This window comes from Paroedura picta, chromosome 5 (genome assembly GCF_049243985.1).
Source record: "Paroedura picta isolate Pp20150507F chromosome 5, Ppicta_v3.0, whole genome shotgun sequence".
NCBI classification, from domain to species: Eukaryota; Metazoa; Chordata; class Lepidosauria; order Squamata; family Gekkonidae; genus Paroedura; species Paroedura picta.
The window spans coordinates 12,467,130-12,487,665 of NC_135373.1; the positions used below are offsets into that span (position 1 = coordinate 12,467,130).

At 47.9% G+C, this 20,536-nt stretch overlaps 1 protein-coding gene across 4 annotated transcripts in view; it reads right to left on the bottom strand.

Annotated features, from left to right (window-relative positions):
- LOC143837076 (cation channel sperm-associated auxiliary subunit gamma-like) overlaps nt 1–20,536 on the bottom strand; it is a 114,082-nt gene that overhangs the window by 5,178 nt on the left and 88,368 nt on the right. For all 4 annotated transcript variants that reach the window (XM_077336530.1, XM_077336529.1, XM_077336532.1 and 1 more), the window contains 6 exons: nt 18,672–18,828; nt 18,479–18,542; nt 17,818–17,916; nt 15,473–15,571; nt 8,595–8,687; nt 1,251–1,350 (listed from right to left, as the gene is read on the bottom strand). In XM_077336530.1, the coding sequence (XP_077192645.1) occupies nt 1,251–1,350; nt 8,595–8,687; nt 15,473–15,571; nt 17,818–17,916; nt 18,479–18,542; nt 18,672–18,828 (612 nt within the window). The remainder of the gene's footprint in view (nt 1–1,250; nt 1,351–8,594; nt 8,688–15,472; nt 15,572–17,817; nt 17,917–18,478; nt 18,543–18,671; nt 18,829–20,536) is intronic.

Here is a 20,536-nt window from a genome sequence, read left to right on the forward strand (position 1 = left end):
CCACCAAAACATGCTCAGTAAGCTACAATGCCAGATAGTGCTGTATATATTGCCATTCCCAGCTTCAAGAGCAACAACCCTTTAAGGCTGGCTAGCATGATTATCACACACACTTGAGTGCAGGGCCACAGGTCAGAGCTTGTGCACTGGCTTGGAATCCAAAAAGTCCCAGGTCCAATCCCTGGGATGCCCCGTTCAAAGGATCCAATGGCAGGTGATGTGAAAGACCTCTAGCAGAGGCTCTGGAATGCCACTGTCAGTGGCCAAAAATCAGGGTTGTACTTACCCATAAGTGTTGCTGATCCAATGGTCTGTGCAGGCACGCATCCCTCCCTCCTATCCCCGCTGTGGCCATGTGTTGATGTAATTGAGGAATTCAGCATCTCATGGTAGTACAATGAGAGAACTGAGCAAGGAATGCTGGCCACTCCCATATCATGTAACTTAGGTTAGGAAAGTCACTCTCGTCCTCCTGGTTGGAAGGGTTAGCACTCTGGGAGTGAAATTCTGTAGAATAAAAGCTCACTAGCTCCTCACCATAGCAAGCCTGCTGTAGTGCAGTTCCACACAAGTCATGAAGCTGAACCTGACCTCAATGGATCGCAGGTCTGACTAGAGGGTGGCTGCGTGCCTCTGTACAGCCACTGTGTCACTCCAACTCTCAGGGAACACTGGCCAGGCTTACGAAGAGTGATATGGAGAGAATTGCTGTGAAGCTTTGGAATTCAGTTTTTAAAGCCCCACAGAAGGAAAGTACCCAACTTAACTTGGGGAGGTGTAATTTAAGGGTCAGGGCTGCTCCTCTAAGTATACAGGTTTTAGACAGCCCTGGATAGAAAGTGCCCACTACCTATGCCAACTACCATGCCTCCCTTCTTGTCCACAGATCTCCAACTGTCTGAGAGCCCTTCCCTACCTGCTGGCAAGCTCTCGTAGAGCCTACAGGCACAGCTGCCCACCCCGTCCATGTGGCATTTCCCCAATGTTGCTGGGGACAGCTCAGAGTGGCACTACAGTAGCTATCAGGGATGCTGACTCCTCAGACATCACCATGCTCACAAGCGGGAAGCGGAACCGATACGCAAGTGGAGAGTTGGCATCAGTCAGCTCTGCCAAAACTGCTCTGGCAGTTGCCCCATTCAGGGCTTGCTGACGCCAGCTCTGCTTGTGCACACAAGGACAGGGCTGGTACAGCTGGCACAGCCATGGCTCACTGGTGGTGATGAGGACCAGCAGGTGGCTGCATCTACCTGCATGAGTAAGATGGCTCGGGTGGGGCTGAGGCGCAGGCCATGGACATGGATGATGAACTCCAAGGCGTAGTCACAGTAGGTGGTTTGGTCCACGTCTCTGTGGAAGCAACAGAAGCAGAGAGAATCTGTACATGTGGAGGTGGGGAATTGGAGTCCCAGGTATTTTTCAGATATCCACTATATATGGATTCCCAGAGCCCCTGAGGAAGGGGAAAGTAAGAGCCTCCTTTCTGGAAGAAAACTGAGGTTTCCAAACAGGTAGCCAAATATTGTGTCACAACATGCAAATTATGCTAAAAGTTTGTTATTGGAAATCTGTCATGCCTTACGTATGCTATTATAGAATCCTATATAATCCTTACGTATGCTATTATAGAATCCTATATAATCCTTACGTATGCTATTATAGAATCCTATAGAATCATAGAATCATCAAATAATAGAGTAGGAGGGGACCTCATGGGTCATCTAGTCCAACCCCCTGCACTATGCAGGACACTCACATTCCTATCAGCAAACTGTTCCTTCTCGGGGGCCCTGTCCTCCCTGGGGGCCATCCCTTATCGCTTATCTATTGTAACCTGCCACCCCTTTGCCTTCACAGAATCAGCCTCTCCGTCAGATGGCTATCTTGCCTCTGTTTAAAAATTTCCAATGAAGAACCCACCACCTCCCGAGGAAGCCTGTTCCACTGAGAAACTGCTCTAACTGTCAGGAACTTCTTCCAGATGTTTAGATGGAATTTCTTTTGAATTAATTTCATCCCATTCATTCTGGTCTGTCCCTCTGGGGCAAGAGAGAACAACTCTGCTCCTTCCTCTATATGGCACCATTTTAAATACTTGAAGATGGTTATCAGATCCCCTCTCAGTCGTCTCCTCTCTAGGCTAAACAGACCAAGCTCCCCCAACCTTTCTTCATGTGTCTTGGTCTCCAAACCCCTCACCATCTTTGTTGCCCTCCTCTGGAAACGTTCCAGTTTGTCAACATCCCTCTTCAATTGAGTAAAGCGGTATCATCACCTCCCATGATCTGGACACGATACTCCGTTTGATACAGCCCAAAATCCCATTTGCCTTTTTAGCCACTAAGTCACATAGCTGACTCATGTTCAATGTATGGTCTACTAAGACTCCTTGATCCTTTTCGCACATGCTACTGCCAAGACAAGTCTTCCCCATCTTATATTGGTATATTTGTTTTTTCCTACCTAAATGCAGAACATTTGTCCCTATTGTACTTCATTTTATTCCATTTAGCCCACTTGCTGTGTCTATCAAGATCATCCTGTATTCTGTTGCTGTCTTCAGTTGTGTTTGCTACCCCTCCCAGTTTAGTATCATCTGCAAATTTAATAAGTATCCCCTCTAATCCCTCATCCAAATCATTAATAAATATGTTGAACAACACAAGCCCTAGGACAGATACTTGGGGTACTCCACTTGTCAGTCTTTTCCAAGAAGATGCTGAACCATTAACAAGTACCCTCTGGGTACAATTTGTGAACAAGAATATCATGCAGAACCTTATCAAAAGGTTTACTGAAATCCAGATAAACTATGTCCACAGCATTCCCCTGATCCAGCAAGATAGTAACTTTATCAAAAAAAAAAAAAAGAGAGAGAGATAAGTTTGGTCTGACATGACTTGTTCTTTCGAAACCCAGGCTGTCTTAGAAATCACAGCTCTCAGTTCCAGCTGCTCAAGGACCAAGTGTTTGATTATTTGTTCCAAAATTTTGCCAGCTACAGATGTCAAGCTGACAGATTGATAATTACCTGGATCCTCCTTTTTCCCTTTCTTGAAGATGGGGACAACATTTGCCTGCCTCCAATCGTCTGGCACCTCACCTGTTCTCCAAGAAGTGTCAAAAATACTGAAAAGACGTTCACAGATGACATCTGCAAGTTCTTTTAGTACCCTTGGATGCAGTTCATCTGGCCCGAAAGACTTTGTTTCATTTAAAGAAACTAGGTGTTTGTGGACTGTTCCAACAGTGATCCTAGGCCACCATTCCTGTCCCCCTTGTTGTGTTACATTTTTTGCCACATTAATCACTATTTCCCTCACAAGAGAAGACTGAGGAAAAATAGGAGTTAAGCAGTTCAGCCCTCTCTTCATCATCTGTTATAATTTCACTTTCTTGTCCTCGCAGTGGTCCTATGGTGTCCCTATTCTTTTTCTTGCTTGAAATATAACTAAAGAAGCATTTTTTGTTATGTTTAGCATTTCTTGCTAGCCTAAGCTCATATTGAGCTTTAGCTTTTCTAACACTCCCCCTACAATTATTAATTATTTGTTTATACTCATCCTTGGTAATAAGGCCTTCCTTCCATTTCCTAAATGACTCTTTTTTATTCCTCAAATCTTTTGACAACTGCTTATAGAGCCAACTTGGCTTCCTTAGGCTCCTTTTCTTCTCAAGGAAATTGTCTGTGATTGAACCTTCAGTATTTCACGTTTAAGAAACTCCCAGCCCTCTTGGACTCAGCCCTTCCGAAATGGGGCTCACCAGGACAGACCATCCAGTCGGCCCACCCACCCAGCCCTGCCAGAGGCAATCTGGAGAAATGGCTGCCAGTCTGCTCCTGTCCACCAAAGGGAGAGGAGGTCAGAAGGGCTGCCAAGGGGGGAGAGAACAGAGGCTTGGACAGGCTGCGCCAGCCATTTTCACCCCAAGGCTGTCCTAACTGTCACGTCCAACTGCAAATGGCCTCAGAACCCTGACAGAGCTGGCAGGAGGCTGCAGAGTGCTCCCCCTCCCCCTCCGTTCAAGCCTGCTGCAAAGGAGCCTTTAACAGCCCCTGACTGATGCATTTCCGAGAGCAACGCAGGGGAGCCTCAATCCTTTTGAGGGGGGGATTTCTCCTTCTGCCAAACGGCTGACAGGGAGGCCACAGAAAAGCCCCTTCTCATTTAAAATACTGCTCTGGCCGGGGGTTAGAAACAGCCAAGCCTTGTATATTTCTTCTTTGCAACTCTCTGCAGATTTGAGGCAACTGCACAGCGTTATTCTGCAGACAAAACTGGATGCTGTTGCAGAGGTTCTTTTGTCTCCTGTTTCATCTGCACAACAACCCTGTGCAGTAGGCCTCAAGTGTTTCAATTCAACAACAGCCTGTGTGGGAGGCCTTACATTTTTCTTTTCTACCACAACCCTGTCCGAAGTAGCCCTTTCTGCCTGGGGGGCTGATCTTTATACTATGAAGATGAGCTGTAATTCCAGGAGCTCTCCAGGCCCCACCTGGAGGTTGGCTACCACTGGGTTGGAAATATTCCTCGTGTTTTGAAGGTGGGACTTCAAAATCGTACAATGCCTCAGAGCCCAGCCTTCGAGGAGGCCGCAATTACGCTTCTGGGCCCAGGGCGGGGGAGGAAACCTTCCCCTTGGCCCCAAAAGCACACCTAGCGCCCGTTGTATTTACAAGTACAACAGGTTTGGTCCCTAGTAAATAAATAAGTTTATAAAATCAGCATTTCTGTCAGGTGACTTTCTAGCCTCTGTTTAAAAACTTTCAAAGATGGAGAACCCACCACCTCCCAAAGAATCCTCTTCCACTGAGGAACTGCTCTATCAGGAATTTCTTCTGGATGTTCAGCCAAAAATTATTTTGAATTAATTCCAACCCTTTGGTTCTGATCCAACCCTCTGAGGCAACAGAAAACAACTCTGCTCCATCTTCTATACAGCAGCCCTTCAAGTATTTGAAGATGGTTATCATATCTCCTCTTGGTTGTTTTTTCTCTAAGCTAAATGGACCAAGCTCCCTCAACCTTTCCTCATACGTCTTGGTCTCCAAACTCCTCACCATCTCCGTAGCCCTTCTCTGGACCTACTCTAGTTTCTCTAGATCTTTTTTCAGCTGTGGTGCCCAAAACTGAACACAGTACTCCTGAGGTCTTACCAGAGTGGAGTAAAGCAGTAACATCACTTCACGTGATCTGGACACTATACTACTTTTAACATAGCCCAAAATCTCATTTGCCTTTTTAGCCACCAATGATATTCTTGTTGACAAGCTGGTAAAATGTGGTATGGATCCTAATTCTGTCAGGTGGATCAATAACTGGTTGACTGATCATACCCAAAGGGTACTTGTAAATGGTTCAGCATCCTCTTGGAGAAGAGTGACAAGTGGAGTTCCCCAAGGATCTGTCCTGGGGCCTGTGATGTTCAACATAGTGTCTGGGTGACAGGTTGACATGGACTGAGAGGTTGTCGAGAGGCATTTAGCTGCACTGGATGAGTTCAAATCCCCTGGGCCGGATGAAATGCACCCGAGAGTGCTCAAAGAGCTTTCCAGAGAACTTGCACAACCCTTGTCCATCATCTTTGGGACCTCTTTAAGGACTGGCGATGTCCCAGAGGACTGGAAGAGAGCAAACGTTATTCCGATCTTCAAAAAAGGGAGGAAGGATGACCCAGGAAACTACAGACCAGTGAGTCTGACCTCTGTTGTGGGGAAGATAATGGAGCAGATATTAAAGGGAGCGATCTGCAAACATCTGGAGGACAATTTGAAAGTCAGCATGGATTTGTCTCCAATAGGTCCTGCCAGACCAACCTGGTTTCCTTTTTTGACCAAGTAACAGGTTTGCTAGAGCCTCTTGTGGCGCAGAGTGGTAAGGCAGCCGTCTGACAGCTTTGCCCATGAGGCTGGGAGTTCAATCCCAGCAGCCGGCTCAAGGTTGACTCAGCCTTCCATCCTTCCGAGGTCGGTAAAATGAGTACCCAGCTTGCTGGGGGGTAAACGGTGATGACTGGGGAAGGCACTGGCAAACCACCCCGTATTGAGTCTGCCAAGAAAACGCTAGAGGGCGTCACCCCAAGGGTCAGACATGACTCGGTGCTTGCACAGGGGATACCTTTACCTTTTTTAACAGGTTTGCTGGATCGTGGAAATTCGGTTGATGTCATTTACTTGGATTTTAGTAAAGCTTTTGACAAGGTTCCCCATGATGTTCTGATGGATAAATTGAAGGACTGCAATCTGAATTTTCAGATAGTTAAGTGGATAGGGAATTGGTTAGAGAACCACACTCAAAGAGTTGTTCTCAATGGTGTTTCATCAGACTGGAGGGAGGTGAGTAGCGGGGTACCTCAGGGCTCGGTGCTCAGCCCGGTACTTTTTAACATATTTATTAATGATCTAGATGAAGGAGTGGAGGGACTACTCATCAAGTTTGCAGATGACACCAAATTGGGAGGACTGGCAAATACTCCGGAAGATAGAGACAGAGTTCAACAAGATCTGAACACAATGGGAAAATGGGCAAATGAAAACAAGATGCAATTTAATAAAGATAAATGTAAAGTTCTGCATCTGGGTCAGAAAAATGAAAAGCATGCCTACTGGATGGGGGATACGCTTCTAGGTAACACTGTGTGTGAACGAGACCATGGGGTACTTGTGGATTGTAATCTAAACATGAGCAGGCAGTGTGAGGCAGGCAAATGCCATTTTGGGCTGTATCAACAGGGGCATCACATCAAAATCACAAGATGTCATAGTCCCATTGTATACGGCACTGGTCAGACCACACCTGGAGGACTGTGTGCAGTTCTGAAGGCCTCACTTCAAGAAGGACATAGATAACATTGAAAGGGTACAGTGGAGAGCCGCGAGGATTATCTGGGGCCAAGGGACCAAGCCCTATGAAGATAGGTTGAGGGGGATCCCCAACCTCTGGGCCACGGACCACATTTGGGCCACGAAGGACGCCTTCACCCCCCCCCCCGGCCCTTTACTTCACCCCCCCCCAGCCCTTTACAACACACTTCGGGTGTCATTGTCTCCCATCACTCCCAAATGGGACTATCTCGTTGCAGAGAAACAAGCTCAGGGTTCCCATTGATTTGTCATTGTCATGAGTTAAAATTTCCATGAAAATAAAATGTTCCTTATGTTCATTGTTGTGGCGTGTCTGTATCTTATTTTGAAGGTATGTTTAAACATGACCATAGCAATCAGAGAGTGTTAGGGCAGTGGTTGAGAATAGAGGAGTAAACTACCCTCAGTAAAATTGTCAAGCGTTGAGTGGTCCCCGGTGATAAAAAGGTTGGGGACCACTGCTGTGGAGGACCAAGCTTGAGGTCCTAGGCAGAATCCTAGCCACCTCGTAACTGACCAGTGTGCAGCTAGGTCCTGACTGCAGGATCCAGTTTAAAGTGAAACTGACTATAGTGTGCACTGGCAGGAAGATCTAGTGTGGCTTGTGTATATATCTTGGGGTGTTTGGGGGAATTTAGTTCAGTTCATTCACAGTTTGTACCATGCTAAGATCTTAATAAAAAGAGCTGTTTGCATGCACAATATCTCGGCTTCCTTCAAACCAACAGATTTAACACTCTTCATGCCTCTGCCTGCTTTAGAAGATGCTCACCATTCAAAAGCCATGAAAAAACAGGCAGGTCTAGCAGTATCTCCTGATGATCTCCAAGAAACGGGCTCACTTCTCCTCTTTGGGAAGGCCTTTGCCCAAATGTGTAGAAATGGCCAACGTAGCTTATTCCACAGAACCCACTGATGCAGGCTACGGAAATGGTCTTTATGGTTCTTTCCCTTCAAAATGAAGAGCCAGTATGGTGTAAAGCGGTGTTCCCCGGTACCGGGCCATGAATGCCTTGATACCGGGCTGTGGCAGGGGGGAGGGAGGCGCTAGTGCCAGCATGCCAGCTGGCACGCCTCCCTCCCCCCCTGTGGCGCGTGCTCGCTACATCGGGAGCGATCGCCACCTCCCAGCACAATGAGCACCATGTGGCAGGGGGGAGGCATGGGCGCAGACCTGCCGCACCTGCACCCACAAACGCACAGGTGTGGACCTGCTGCGCCGGCACGTTTGCGGCCGATCGCTCCTGGCACAGCGAGCGCTGCCCCGCGGGGGGAGGGAGGAGGCATGCCTGCTGGTTTACAGTCGCTGGCACGCCGGCGCCCGTGCCTCCCTCTCCCCCCCCCCCGGTCCCCAGCCCGAAAAAGGTTGGGGACCTCTGGTGTAAAGGTTAAAGAGTGGGGGACTCTAATCCAGAAAACAGAGTTTGTCCCCCCGCATCCAGGTGCAGCCAGCTGGGTGAATTTGGACTAGTCACAGTTCTTTTAGATGTTCACAGAGCAGTTTTCTTAGAGCAATCAAGGCCCCACCTAACTCACAGGGGTGTTTTGTGGGGAATGGAAGTGTTTGTAAGCCACTTTCATATTCCTTTGGGTAGTGAAAAGTAGGGGTAAAAACTTACTTCTTCATAGGTGAAGGGAAAGTTGTTTCTCAGCTGTTTGGGGGCTGAAAAATGGGGTCTAATAAAGCCTAGCTCTTCTGCTCATCTTCTAGGCCTGCAGTCCCCATTACCTGTTTGACACTTTCACCACAAAAAAGTAATCGGGAGCAGCCATATCCCGGGGAGTGATATCATAACATGGAGAATTCTTCTGGCAGACAAATCTAGGGGAGGAAAGAGACTGGGTGACAGATGAAGAATACTAAATTCTGGTAGACTGTGGTAAAGTCTTAATATCCTGAAAGTTAGCAGAGTACCAAGTATGGCTGATAAGCACAATGTGCAGAGTGCATGCAGAAATAAAACAACAAACAAAGAAAAACACATTCATCAAGGTGGTACAACTAATATAGAAATGATTTAATAGTGAACTTAATTCTACATATTTAGAGATAATGAGAAGATTCCTGTTCTAATCTAAATAGCTGGATTATGATTGATGCTGGGGGCATCTATGCATCCATCATGTTGCAGGCTTGAGGAATGGAGGAGGAGAGAGAAGACTCAGGAAAAACAGGGTTGAACTTACCTGTAACAGCTGTTCATCAAGTGGTCTTTTGTGTATACACAGCTGGGTACTGCAAAGTCACAGGCCTGCCACGGAGAGTGGACTTGCAAGCTAAACTTCTAGAAAGCTCCCAAGAGTGCTCACCCCCCCCCCCCGAGAGACTTTCCCGCCAAAGGTCACGTGATGTGGAAGGAGCTAGCACTTTCCTCTCAATCCTAACCTCTTTGCTGTTGTGCAGGCAAGCAACAATAATCAGCATCCCAGTGCTGTGAAGGAGGGAGGGTTGTGTGAATGCACAGAAGACGACTTGATAAACAGTGGTTACAGGTAAATGCAACCCTGTTTTCATCTTCTTGGTTTCTGTGCATTCCCACCTAGGAGATTAAAAAAATCATTCATGTAAGCAGTAGGAGTGGGCTATGTGGAAGATTTTTTGAGGACTGCTTCACCCACTGCAGTTTCTTTTACAGTGTCCACACCCAGTGAATAATTGTGCAGGTAGGTGCCAGGCATGGACCAAGTCATCACTCTGCAGATGACCTGGATTGGAAGACCTACTGCAAACACTGCAGATGATGCCTGGGCATGCATTGAATGCACAGTCAAACCTGATGTACTCTCCAACTTTGCTGCAGCATGTTAAATTGTAAGGACACCTGGATATTGTCTGCGAAGAAGCCTTGCAGCCCTTGTTGGGTCCACGAAAACAGATTAAAAGGAATTTGCCTTTACAAAGGGGCTTGATGCTGTTTAAATTAAAAAAGGATGGTTTTCCTGATGTCCAAGGTGTGCAATTTTTTTTTCAAAGTTTGACTCAGGATTTGGGAAAAACACAAGAAGGGCTAAATCCTGTCCTAGGTGAAACTTGGATACAACCTTAGGGAGATAATTTACACGAGGGCAAAGAATCTTGTCCTTAAAACTTTGCATGAAAGGCAGCTCTAAGGTCAGAGCAGAAAGCTCTCCTACTCTGCATGTATTTGTTATAGCTACCAGAAAAGCTGTTTTATATAAGCGGCCTACCTGGGACCAGAGCACCTAGCCACAATGATCCATGCGATGGTCACCTCCAGACTGGACTTCTGCAACTCGCTCTACGCAGGCCTACCCTTATCCTTCATCTGGAAACTACAACTGGTGCAGAACGTCGTGGCCGGGATTCTCACTAAGACGTCATGGAGATCCCAGATCCGGCCTGTACTCCAAGAACTTGGTTGGCTCCCAGTTGAATTCCGGATTAAGTTTAAGGTTTTGGTAATCACCTTTAAGGCCATACGTGGTCTGGACCCAGTGTATCTGAGAGGCCGCCTCCCTGTCTATACCCCCAGAAGAGCTCTATGCTCCGCCACTTCTAACTGGCTGTGGATCCCTGGCCCTAAAGAGGCACGTTGGACCTCAACTAGGGCCAGGGCCTTTTCAGTCCTGGGCCCCACTTGGTGGAATGAGCTCCCTGAAGAGATCAGGGCCCTGCTGGAACTTCCAGCAGGGCTTGCAAAAAGGAGCTCTTCCACCAGGCATTTGCTTGAGGCCAACTGACCCATATCATCTATAGGTCCCCCCCATCCCAGACTGCGAGGCTGACAAGGGTGTGTCAAAGTTATTGTTGTTGAAATACTGTTCTTATTCTAGTTGGTATGTTATTGTTGTTATATTGTTATATTGATACTGATACTGTTCCATGTAAATGTTCTGAAATGTTTTTTGTAAACTGCCCAGAGCCGTAGGGAAGGCCAGTATAAAAATCTAAATAAATACAATAAATAAATAAAATAAAAAATGTCAAGTCCGCCTGTCACAACTTTGATTGCATGAGCAACAAGTTCCATTGCAGGACAACTATCGTAACTGCGAAAAACATTCTTTAACCCTTTCAGAAAAGTCTTAGTCAATTAATGCGAAAACACTGGGGCATTTCCAACCTGGACACAAGAAGCCGGAATCGCTACTAACTGAACCTTAATTGACATATTAGGCAAACCAGCATCTTTTAGAGATAATAAATATGTCAAAACATCAGAAATCTCACAAGTCACTGGAGACAGATGCCTGCTCTCTCCCCATCTGAACACCACCCGTGGCGCCACGGGCGCCACGGACTAAATAAAAGAGTAAGACGTTCTGGGGCGGGATGTGTCCGGGATGAGGAAGGGTCCGGATTGGACCCTTCCTCATGACAGACAATCGGAGGGAACAATCGGCAGGCGCAAAGCGCCTGCCGATTGTTCCCTCTGATTCCCAGCCCCAGCAACTGCGAGCCGCGCGCAGCGCGGCTTGCAGTTGCTCCTGGCCTGACGCCCGAGGGAACCTCCGAGGGAACCTCAGCAGAGTGCAGCTTCCCGGGGCTCCGATCTTCCCACGCAGGCCGCAGCCCCCGCGCACCACCCCCTCGCCCCCAACTTACAATGGTCTCCGCCATGTCCTCGCAGCCGCTCCCGGCTCGCTTCCTGCCCCGGCTTCTGCAGCGCCGCCTCTCGCGTTATCGTGCAGCCAACAAGGTTCCAGGAAGAAACAGTCCACCAGCGGCCCTGCCAGCCAGCGGCCCGATGTGCAGGCGCGGCTTGCGGGCGGCCCCCGGGCGCGCCCCCCGGGCGCGGCTCGCGGGCGCGGCCCCCGGGCGCGGCTCGCGGGCGCGGCCCCCGGGCGCGGCCCATGCCGGTCCCCAGCCTCAGAAAGGTTGGGGACCACTGCATTACAGAGTGCACAGATTTCAGAGTGCACAATGATTTCAGTTGTTAGCCAGGGCTGCCTACTTAGGCAGAGAGCCGCCGCCCGACAAGGTCAGTTTCTAGCGCCCGCTGTATTCGGCATACAGCGGGCTTTATTACTAGTAATGTATAATGTTTCCATTTTGAGCCATAAGACCTTCTTAAAGCTAGTCTGCGAGCCTCTTTAAGAATCTCCTGAAGTGTCTTGGCTTCTGGTACCCCACTAGCCATGCCATCAGATTCAATTGTACAGGACTGGGGTGATGCAGGTTCTCTAGCCACAGTACGTAGATCTGTCTGCTGTGGAAAGTACATGAAGCAACCCTGGACAGACCAAACAGGGAGCGGAACCAGGTCTTTTGCATCCAAATTTGAGCAATTACTATTTCCTGGGTTTGCCACTACCTTAGTGAGGAGACCAAAGGGTGGGAAGGCATGGGAACGGAATGTGTCCCACTTCATGAGAAAAGCGTCCCCTCTTGAGTTGTGCCCGAGGCCCCTTGAACAAAAAGCCATGTTCAACTGAGTAGCGAAGAGATCTATTCTGGGTGACCCCACAGCTGGAATATGGGAGACAGGTACTTGATTGCGAGAACCCACTCTTGTGACTTGAGGGATCCCTGCATAGAGCATCGGGCAATATGTTTGCTTGACCTAGTATATGTACTGCTGACAGCACAATGTGTTTTTGGAGAGCCCAGTGCCAAATTTGCATTGCCTCCATACAGAGTCTGCAGGACCTCATCCCTCCTCAATTAAAAATGTAATAGGCAGCTGCGATGTTGTCTATAGCCAGACAAGAAACCCTTTTCCCTCTAAGGATCTCTGTAAAAGAGAGAAGGTCATACTTAATCACATACTTAATAGGCTAAGAAGTCTTAATAGGCTAAGAAGCTTATTTGGATGAACAGAGAACTTGAAGAGGAACTAAGAAAGAAAAGGAAAATGTTGAGGAAGGAAAATGTTGAGGAACTAAGAAAGAAAAGGAAAATGTTGAGGAACTAAGAAATAAAAGGGAAATGTTCAGGAAATGGAGGGAAGGACAGAGCTCTAAAGAAGAGTACCTACAGGTTACTAGGCACTGTAGATCAATCATCAGAAAGGCCAAAGCTGAGAGTGAGCTAAGATTGGCCAGGGAAGCCCACTGTAACAAGAAAAGATTTTTCAGTTATGTGAGGAGCAAACGTAAAGTAAAAGAGGCAATAGGCCCACTGTTGGGTGCGGATGGACAAACTCTAACAGAAGATGCAGAGAAAGCAGAAAGGCTTAGTGCCTATTTTACATCTGTTTTTTCCCACAGGTCAAAGTGTTTAGGCACATCTAGAGATGGCTGTAGCCAAAGGATAGTGTCTGGGTGGCAGGTTAACATGGATAGAGAGGCTGTCGAGAGGCATTTAGCTGCACTGGATGAGTTCAAATCCTCTGGGCCGGATGAAATGCACCCGAGAGTGATCAAGGAACTTTCCAGAGAACTTGCACAGCCCTTGTCCATCATCTTCGGGACCTCTTTAAGGACTGGAGATATCCCGGAGGACTGGAAGAGAGCAAACGTTATTCCGATCTTCAAAAAAGGGAGTAAGGATAACCCAGGAAACTACAGACCAGTGAGTCTGACCTCTGTTGTGGAGAAGATAATGGAGCAGATATTAAAGGGAACGATCTGCAAACATCTGGAAGACAATTTGGTGATCCAAGGAAGTGAGCAATGGTTTGTCTCCAACAGATCCTGTCAGACCAACCTGGTTTCCTTTTTTGACCAAGTGACAGGTTTGCTGGATCGTGGAAATTCAGTTGATGTCGTTTACTTGGATTTTAATAAAGCTTTTGATAAAGTTCCCCATGATGTTCTGATGGATAAGTTGAAGGACTGCAATCTGGATTTTCAGATAGTTAGGTGGATAGGAAATTGGTTAGAGAACCGCACTCAAAGAGTTGTTGTCAATGGTGTTTCATCAGACTGGAGGGAGGTGATTAGCGGGGTACCTCAGGGCTCGGGGCTCGGCCCGGTACTTTTTAAAATATTTATTAATGATCTAGATGAGGGGTTGGAGGGACTGCTCATTAAGTTTGCAGATGACACCAAATTGGGAGGACTGGCAAATACTTCAGAAGATAGAGACAGAGTTCAACGAGATCTGAACACAATGGAAAAATGGGCAAATGAGAACAAGATGAAATTTAATAAAGATAAGTGTAAAGTTCTGCATCTGGGTCAGAAAAATGAAAAGCATGCCTACTGGATGGGGGATACGCTTCTAGGTAACACTGTGTGTGAACAAGACCTTGGAGTACTTGTGGACTGTAAACTAAACATCAGCAGGCAGTGTGATGCAGCGGTAAAAAAGGCGAATGCCATTTTGGGCTGTATCAACAGGGGCATCACATCAAAATCACAAGATGTTATAGTCCCATTGTATACGGCACTGGTCAGACCACACCTGGAGTACTGTGTTTAGTTCTGGAGGCCTCACTTCAAGAAGGACGTAGATAAAATTGAAAGGGTACAGAGGAGAGCGTCGAAGATGAATTGGGGCCAAGGGACCAAGCCCTATGAAGATAGGTTGAGGGACTTGAGAATGTTCAGCCTGGAGGAAGGGAGGTTGAGAGGGGACGTGATAGCCCTCTTTAAGTATTTGAAAGGTTGTCACTTGGAGGAGGGCAGGATGCTGTTTCCTTTGGCTGCAGAGGAGAGGACACGGAGTAATGGGTTTAAACTACAAGTACAACGATATAGGCTAGATATGAGGGGAAAATTTTTCACAGTCAGAGTAGTACAGCAGTGGAATAGGCTGCCTAAGGAGGTGGTGAGCTCCCCCTCACTGTCAGTCTTCAAGCAAAGGTTGGTTACACAGTTTTCTTGGATGCTTTAGGATGCTTAGGGCTGATCCTGTGTTGAGCAGGGGGGTTGGACTACATGGCCTGTATGTCCCCTTCCAACTCTATGATTCTGTGATTCTGTGATTCTGTGATTCTGTGATTCTGTGATTCTATCCAGAGGGGAGGAAAGCTGATCCAATTTCTCCTTTTCAGGGAGAATTACAGAGAAAAGTGAAATTGGATTAGGATGCTTAAAGAGGTAAGTGCACTCCTCCTCCTGCACATAGGAGGCAAGAATTATGGTTATCCAGCTGTGCCATCTTTCCCCCACATTGTGAACACTTCTTGAAAATAGCTGTAATAATCAAGAAATATCACAGAGAAGACAGTCAAAGTCCAAAAAAGGGTCAAGTCCAAAGATTCCAGGCAGATAGTAGTATAGACGTTGTGAGGCAATTGCTCACATAGCTCGCAAAGAAAAGACTGAGGGGAGAGTCTCTCAGTGGTGGGCCGGTGAACAATCTTGGGAGCTTTCCAGAAGTTTAACTTGCAAGTTCATTCTCTGTGGCAGGCCTGCAATTTCACATTATTCAGGTGGGAATGCACAGAAGCCAAGAAGATGAACAGGAAAATGACCCTCTAGGGACAGGTCAGTAAGATCAGAAGGTGTGTGGTCAGTGTTCCTATCTATCTCACTAACTCTACAGTGAAGAGAGTGCCTGTTAGAGTCTCAAGTCAGGAGACATTGTACAGAGAGTTATTTCCAACAACAGAGTAGATTGTGCGGCAGCTGGCTTTAGGATCCTACGGGGAAGTCATAGGACATTTTTGGTAAGGATTTGGTTTCGGGATGCACTGAAGGACAATTAAGCAGATTGATGCAATTTTGCCTAATGGCATCTTTAACAGAATTACTTACAAAATCCCATTGTCAGCCCCAGAAAGGATATGGAAGCCTTCTTCATCTGTTTCACCGAATGTGGTATCCTCCCTAAGCCAGATCAGACTCTTAGATGTCCTAGGAAAACAGAGGGGAGGAAACTGAGTGTCAATGGGGTTTGTTCAGAAGATGAATTCCCTAAAGAAGCAGTCCCCAACATGGTGCCCATGAACACCATGGCATCACCAACACCTTTCCTGGTGCCCACCAAGTGTTTTCAGAAAGTAGGCAGGGCCAGGCAGAGCTTTTGCTCAGCATGGTTTCTGACTGGCTCCTGCAAATCTGATCCGCCATTTGAAGCCCAGCCTGTCTCTTCAGCACAGTTCACTGTTCTGGGTGTGCCTCCTGCTTGCAGGAAAAGCCAGAATGATTACTGAAATTGACCCATTATGCACAGCGGCAGCTACTTCACATGGCCGCTGTGCTGTTGCGGCAGGGCAAAAAGCCCTGCCATTCCTCATGTACACACGGAAAAGAGCTCCAACAGCTGTCCTGCCGCAATGGCCGGACGCATGAAACTCAGGGCCGGAAGCACCAGAGTGCAGGTAAGCAGCGGCAGCGGCTGGGGGGGAAGTAGGGGCAGGGGTCCCCCACTGCAGGATGGTTGGGAACAGCATGCTGCTCTCCCACCATGGCAGGGGAGGGGTGTTGCCCATCAGTTCTGCAGAGCCAGTAGAGATGAGAGGTGTCCCTGCAGAGACGCTGTAGGTCAGGGGAGGAGCCGGGCCGAAAGCCCAGCTCCTCCAATTATGCACGAGGCTCAGGCAGCCTGGCCCTCGCCTGTGCCCTCAGGAGTCCTGGGACTCCAGAATAACCCATGTTAACCCTCTGGAACGTGTCCAGAGGAGGGCAACAAAGATGGCGAGGGGTTTGGAGACCAAGACATATGAAGAAGGTTGGGGGAGCTCCATCTGTTTAGCCTGGAGAGGAGACGACTGAGAGGGGATCTGATAACCATTTTCAAGTATTTAAAAGGGTGCCATATGGAGGATGGAGCAGAATTGTTCTCTCTTGCCCCGGAGGGACGGATCAGAACCAATAGGATGCAATTAATTAAAAAGAAATTCCACCTAAACATCCGGAAGACGTTCCTGACAGTTAGAGCGGTTTCTCAGTGGAACAGGCTTCCTCGGGAGGTGGTGGATTCTCCATCTTTGGCAATTTTTAAACAGAGGCTAGATAGCCATCTGATGGAGAGGCTGATTCTGTGAAGGCTCAAGGGGGGTGGCAGGTGACAGTAGATGAGCGATTGGGATGTGAGTGTCCTGCATAGTGTAGGGGGTTGGACTAGTTGAACCATGAGGTCCCTTCCAACTCTATGATTCTATGATTCTATTATTCATTAACATGGGTCTTCCAAGGGCCTGGGCTGGGACACACCTGCGTTGGTGGCGGCGGTGTGCATTATCGGGGATTTTCCCCGATGTCCTGCCGCCGCCAGCATGGGCATTCTGGCCCGTGCATAATGGGTTGTAGAGACACAAAAAGTGGGCTGCATCAGAGGGCAAAGCATTTTGTTGCCTCGTTGAAGCAACAGCAACTGAATGATCCAATTGCAAGTGATGCACAGAGAGGGCAAAATTAACAGCCATCAGAAATTGGCTGGAGGTAGAACGGCCTTTCGTGCAGAAATGCAGTAGACAGCCTCCTCGGGAGGGGGGGCAGGAGGGAAAGATTTTGGCTCTTGCTAGAGTGTTTCACAGGGTGCACTAGTAGGGATGAGTTGGTTTGGCCACCTCCATTTCTAACTGCATAATTGCTGTCAGTATATTTCTGTCTCATTTTTGCTGCAGTCACTGATAATTCTTTTATGACATGGATGTCCCAATAGCATTGAAAAAGAGTCCTTTATATGGGGAAAATGGATCTCAAGCAGAGGTCCCAAGGGTGCCCTGGTACCTGTTGATGTATTTTGCAGTGCTGGCTGTGCAGATTAAAAGGCATCCTGTTAAACAGAGCATCTTAGAGTTTTCTAGAAAACCTGGCTCCTTGACATTTTGTGTTTGGCTTTGCCCCCTGCAGCAGCCATTTTGTGGATGGCTCCACCTCCTGTGGGAGCCATTTTGCTCACTGCCCTGTATTAGAATTCCAAAGGTGCCCACAGTAACAAAAAGGTTCAGAATGCTGGTCTAAAGGAAACACGATGTTGCACAAAGAAAAGCAGGTGGGAAGGAACCATTTCTCAGAGGAGCCAAAGTGGAATCAAAATGGAATCCCTCCAAGATCCCAACCCTTTGGCAGGCCTAATGGTGGCTGCCTCTCAAACAAACAAGGAAAAGGGGCACTTGCATCTGCCGAGGGCTCAGCCCAGGCCTTCTGCTCACCCGCCGTGCACTGAGTTGTAGCGCAGAATATCCTTCTCAGTGAAGTAGCGGATCTCCTTTTGGGAAAACGCTCCCCCACCAATAATTTTGAAGATGTAGCTGCCACCAGAACACAGGAAAGAAGGGAGGAAGGAGGGGGTTACAGGTTTTGCCTGTCCAAAATTCTACCTAAAGAAGAGCAAACTGGGCTAAAGGACTTCAATCAAAACTCCACTTCCAAGTCTGTTTTAACCCAGACCAGTGCCATTGCAGCCTTCTGATAGGCCATGCTAACCTGGGCATTCTCTGATTGTCCATCATAGAACACTTGGGAAGTCCAGAGACAGCTGGGTGTCCTGATTGGCTTGCAGGGAAGAACACTACTAAAACGAAGGCCAATGACCTTGAGCAGGTGAGGCTCAGGTCTTGGCAGTTACCTGACTGCCTCCACCTCCCCCCACCCCCAACAATACTGAGTCAAGCTGCTATAATCACATCTCCACTCTTAAGACAGATGAGGAACTCCAACACCATTCTGGCCATCTAGGGTTGCCAGGTCCATCTGGGCTGTCAAGGAAGGAGGGGGGCATTCTGGGAGCTTCCCAACATGCTGAGATCACCTGGAAGTGATCCTCTGAGCCCACACTGCCCCGCATTGGTAAAAGACCCTCTCAGCCCTTACCTTCCCTCGAACGGGCCCGAGTGTCCCGTCACCATGTCTTGAATCAGAAAGGAAGGGTAGAACGCTGCAAACAGAGCAAGGGACACAGCCTGACACCAACCACAGGCCCCATGGGGAGCAAGCAGGAGCCTTGCCCCTGTGGCACCATCTCCACCCCAACCCTGCTGTGCTTCCACCCTCCCTGCCGCCTCACCATCACTAAAGAAGAAGCAGGGCATCTCTGGGTCTGGGTTGATGCAGTCAAAGTAGCGCTTGTTCTTCTTGGTGGTATACTGCAATGTACCAGTGATGTCGAAGGCCAACCTTTTGCCTGGGGGGCAGCCGATATTGATGAGCATCATCTTGGTGCCCTGGGAGAGAGAGAGAGAGAGAGGAAAACAGGGCCTGCTCCTGGCTTCACATTAAAATCCAAGTGTACATTAATGCTCATTCCACCACTGACCAGACTCGTTTCGGCTTAGCTGCCTTTGTCAGTGGTCAGGCATAAATTAGAAAAGCAGCATCCATAAAAAACAGGAACAGAAATATTGACTATACAGTTGGCTCCTGTACATACAGTGATCTAATATGTTAACTATGTAGGACACTAAGGACCTTAATCAATTCCATGGACCAGAAGGCCAGATGAAATTCTTTCTTATGTTTCTAAAGCAGGCCCTGGTCCAGAGGGGCACTTCCAGTGCCCAGTGAGTGTCCTAGAGGAGCCAGCCTTTCTCCAAAATATGCCAAGGTCAGGGCCTCCGTGGGCTGCTGTGGATTCTGAGAAAATTGATCACCAGCATTGTTATTATTAATGTTATTTATAGTCTGCCTTCCTTGCTGGGAATCAAGGCAGATTACAAATATCAAGTCACGAGAATCATGACAATCCGTCAAGGGGGGACATCCAACAGACAGAGCAATAAGGACTGACTTGTAGAAATCTGAAGCAAGTACATACATGAAGCTCTCTTATATGGAATGAACCTGTGGGCCACCAGGATCAGTATTGACTACTCAGGCCAGCAGCAGCTCTCCAAGGTCTTGGGCAGAGGTCTTTCACTTCACTTACTGCCTAGTCCTTTCAACTGGAGGTCCTGGGGATTGAACCATAGACCTTTTCATAGAACCATAGTGTTTAAGGGGGACTCCAGGGCCATCTAGTCCAACCACCTGAACATTGCAGGAAACTCACAACTACCAGCCCACACATAGTAACCTTAGTTCAATGCCCAGATCGTCGTGCCTCTGCAATAGGCTAGCTCGCCCCTTCGTCATGTCAAGGAATGCCCAGATGATGCCCACCCCCACCCCCAAAAAAACAGAAGTCCTTTCATAGAATCATAGAATCATAGAGTTGGAAGGGGCCATACAGGCCATCTAGTCCAACCCCCTGCTCAACGCAGGATTAGCCCTAAGCATCCTAAAGCATCCAAGAAAAGTGTGTATCCAACCTTTGCTTGAAGACTTCCAGTGAGGGGGAGCTCACCACCTCCTTAGGCAGCCTATTCCACTGCTGAACTACTCTGACTGTGAAAAACTTTTTCCTGATATCTAGCCTATATCGTTGTACTTGAAGTTTAAACCCATTACTGCGTGTCCTCTCCTCTGCAGCCAACAGAAACAGCATCCTGCCCTCCTCCAAGTGACAACCTTTCAAATACTTAAAGAGGGCTATCATGTCCCCTCTCAACCTCCTTTTCTCCAGGCTGAACATTCCCAAGTCCCTCAACCTATCTTCATAGGGCTTGGTCCCTTGGCCCCAGATCATCTTCATCGCTCTCCTCTGTACCCTTTCAATTTTATCAACGTCTTTCTTGAAGTGAGGCCTCCAGAACTGCACACAGTACTCCAGGTGTGGTCTGACCAGTGCTGTATACAATGGGACTATGACATCTTGTGATTTTGATGTGATGCCTCTGTTGATACAGCCCAAAATGGCATTTGCCTTTTTTACCGCTGCATCACACTGCTTGCTCATGTTTAGTTTACAATCCACAAGTACCCCAAGGTCTCGTTCACACACAGTGCTACCTAGAAGCGTATCCCCCATCCAGTAGGCATGCTTTTCATTTTTCT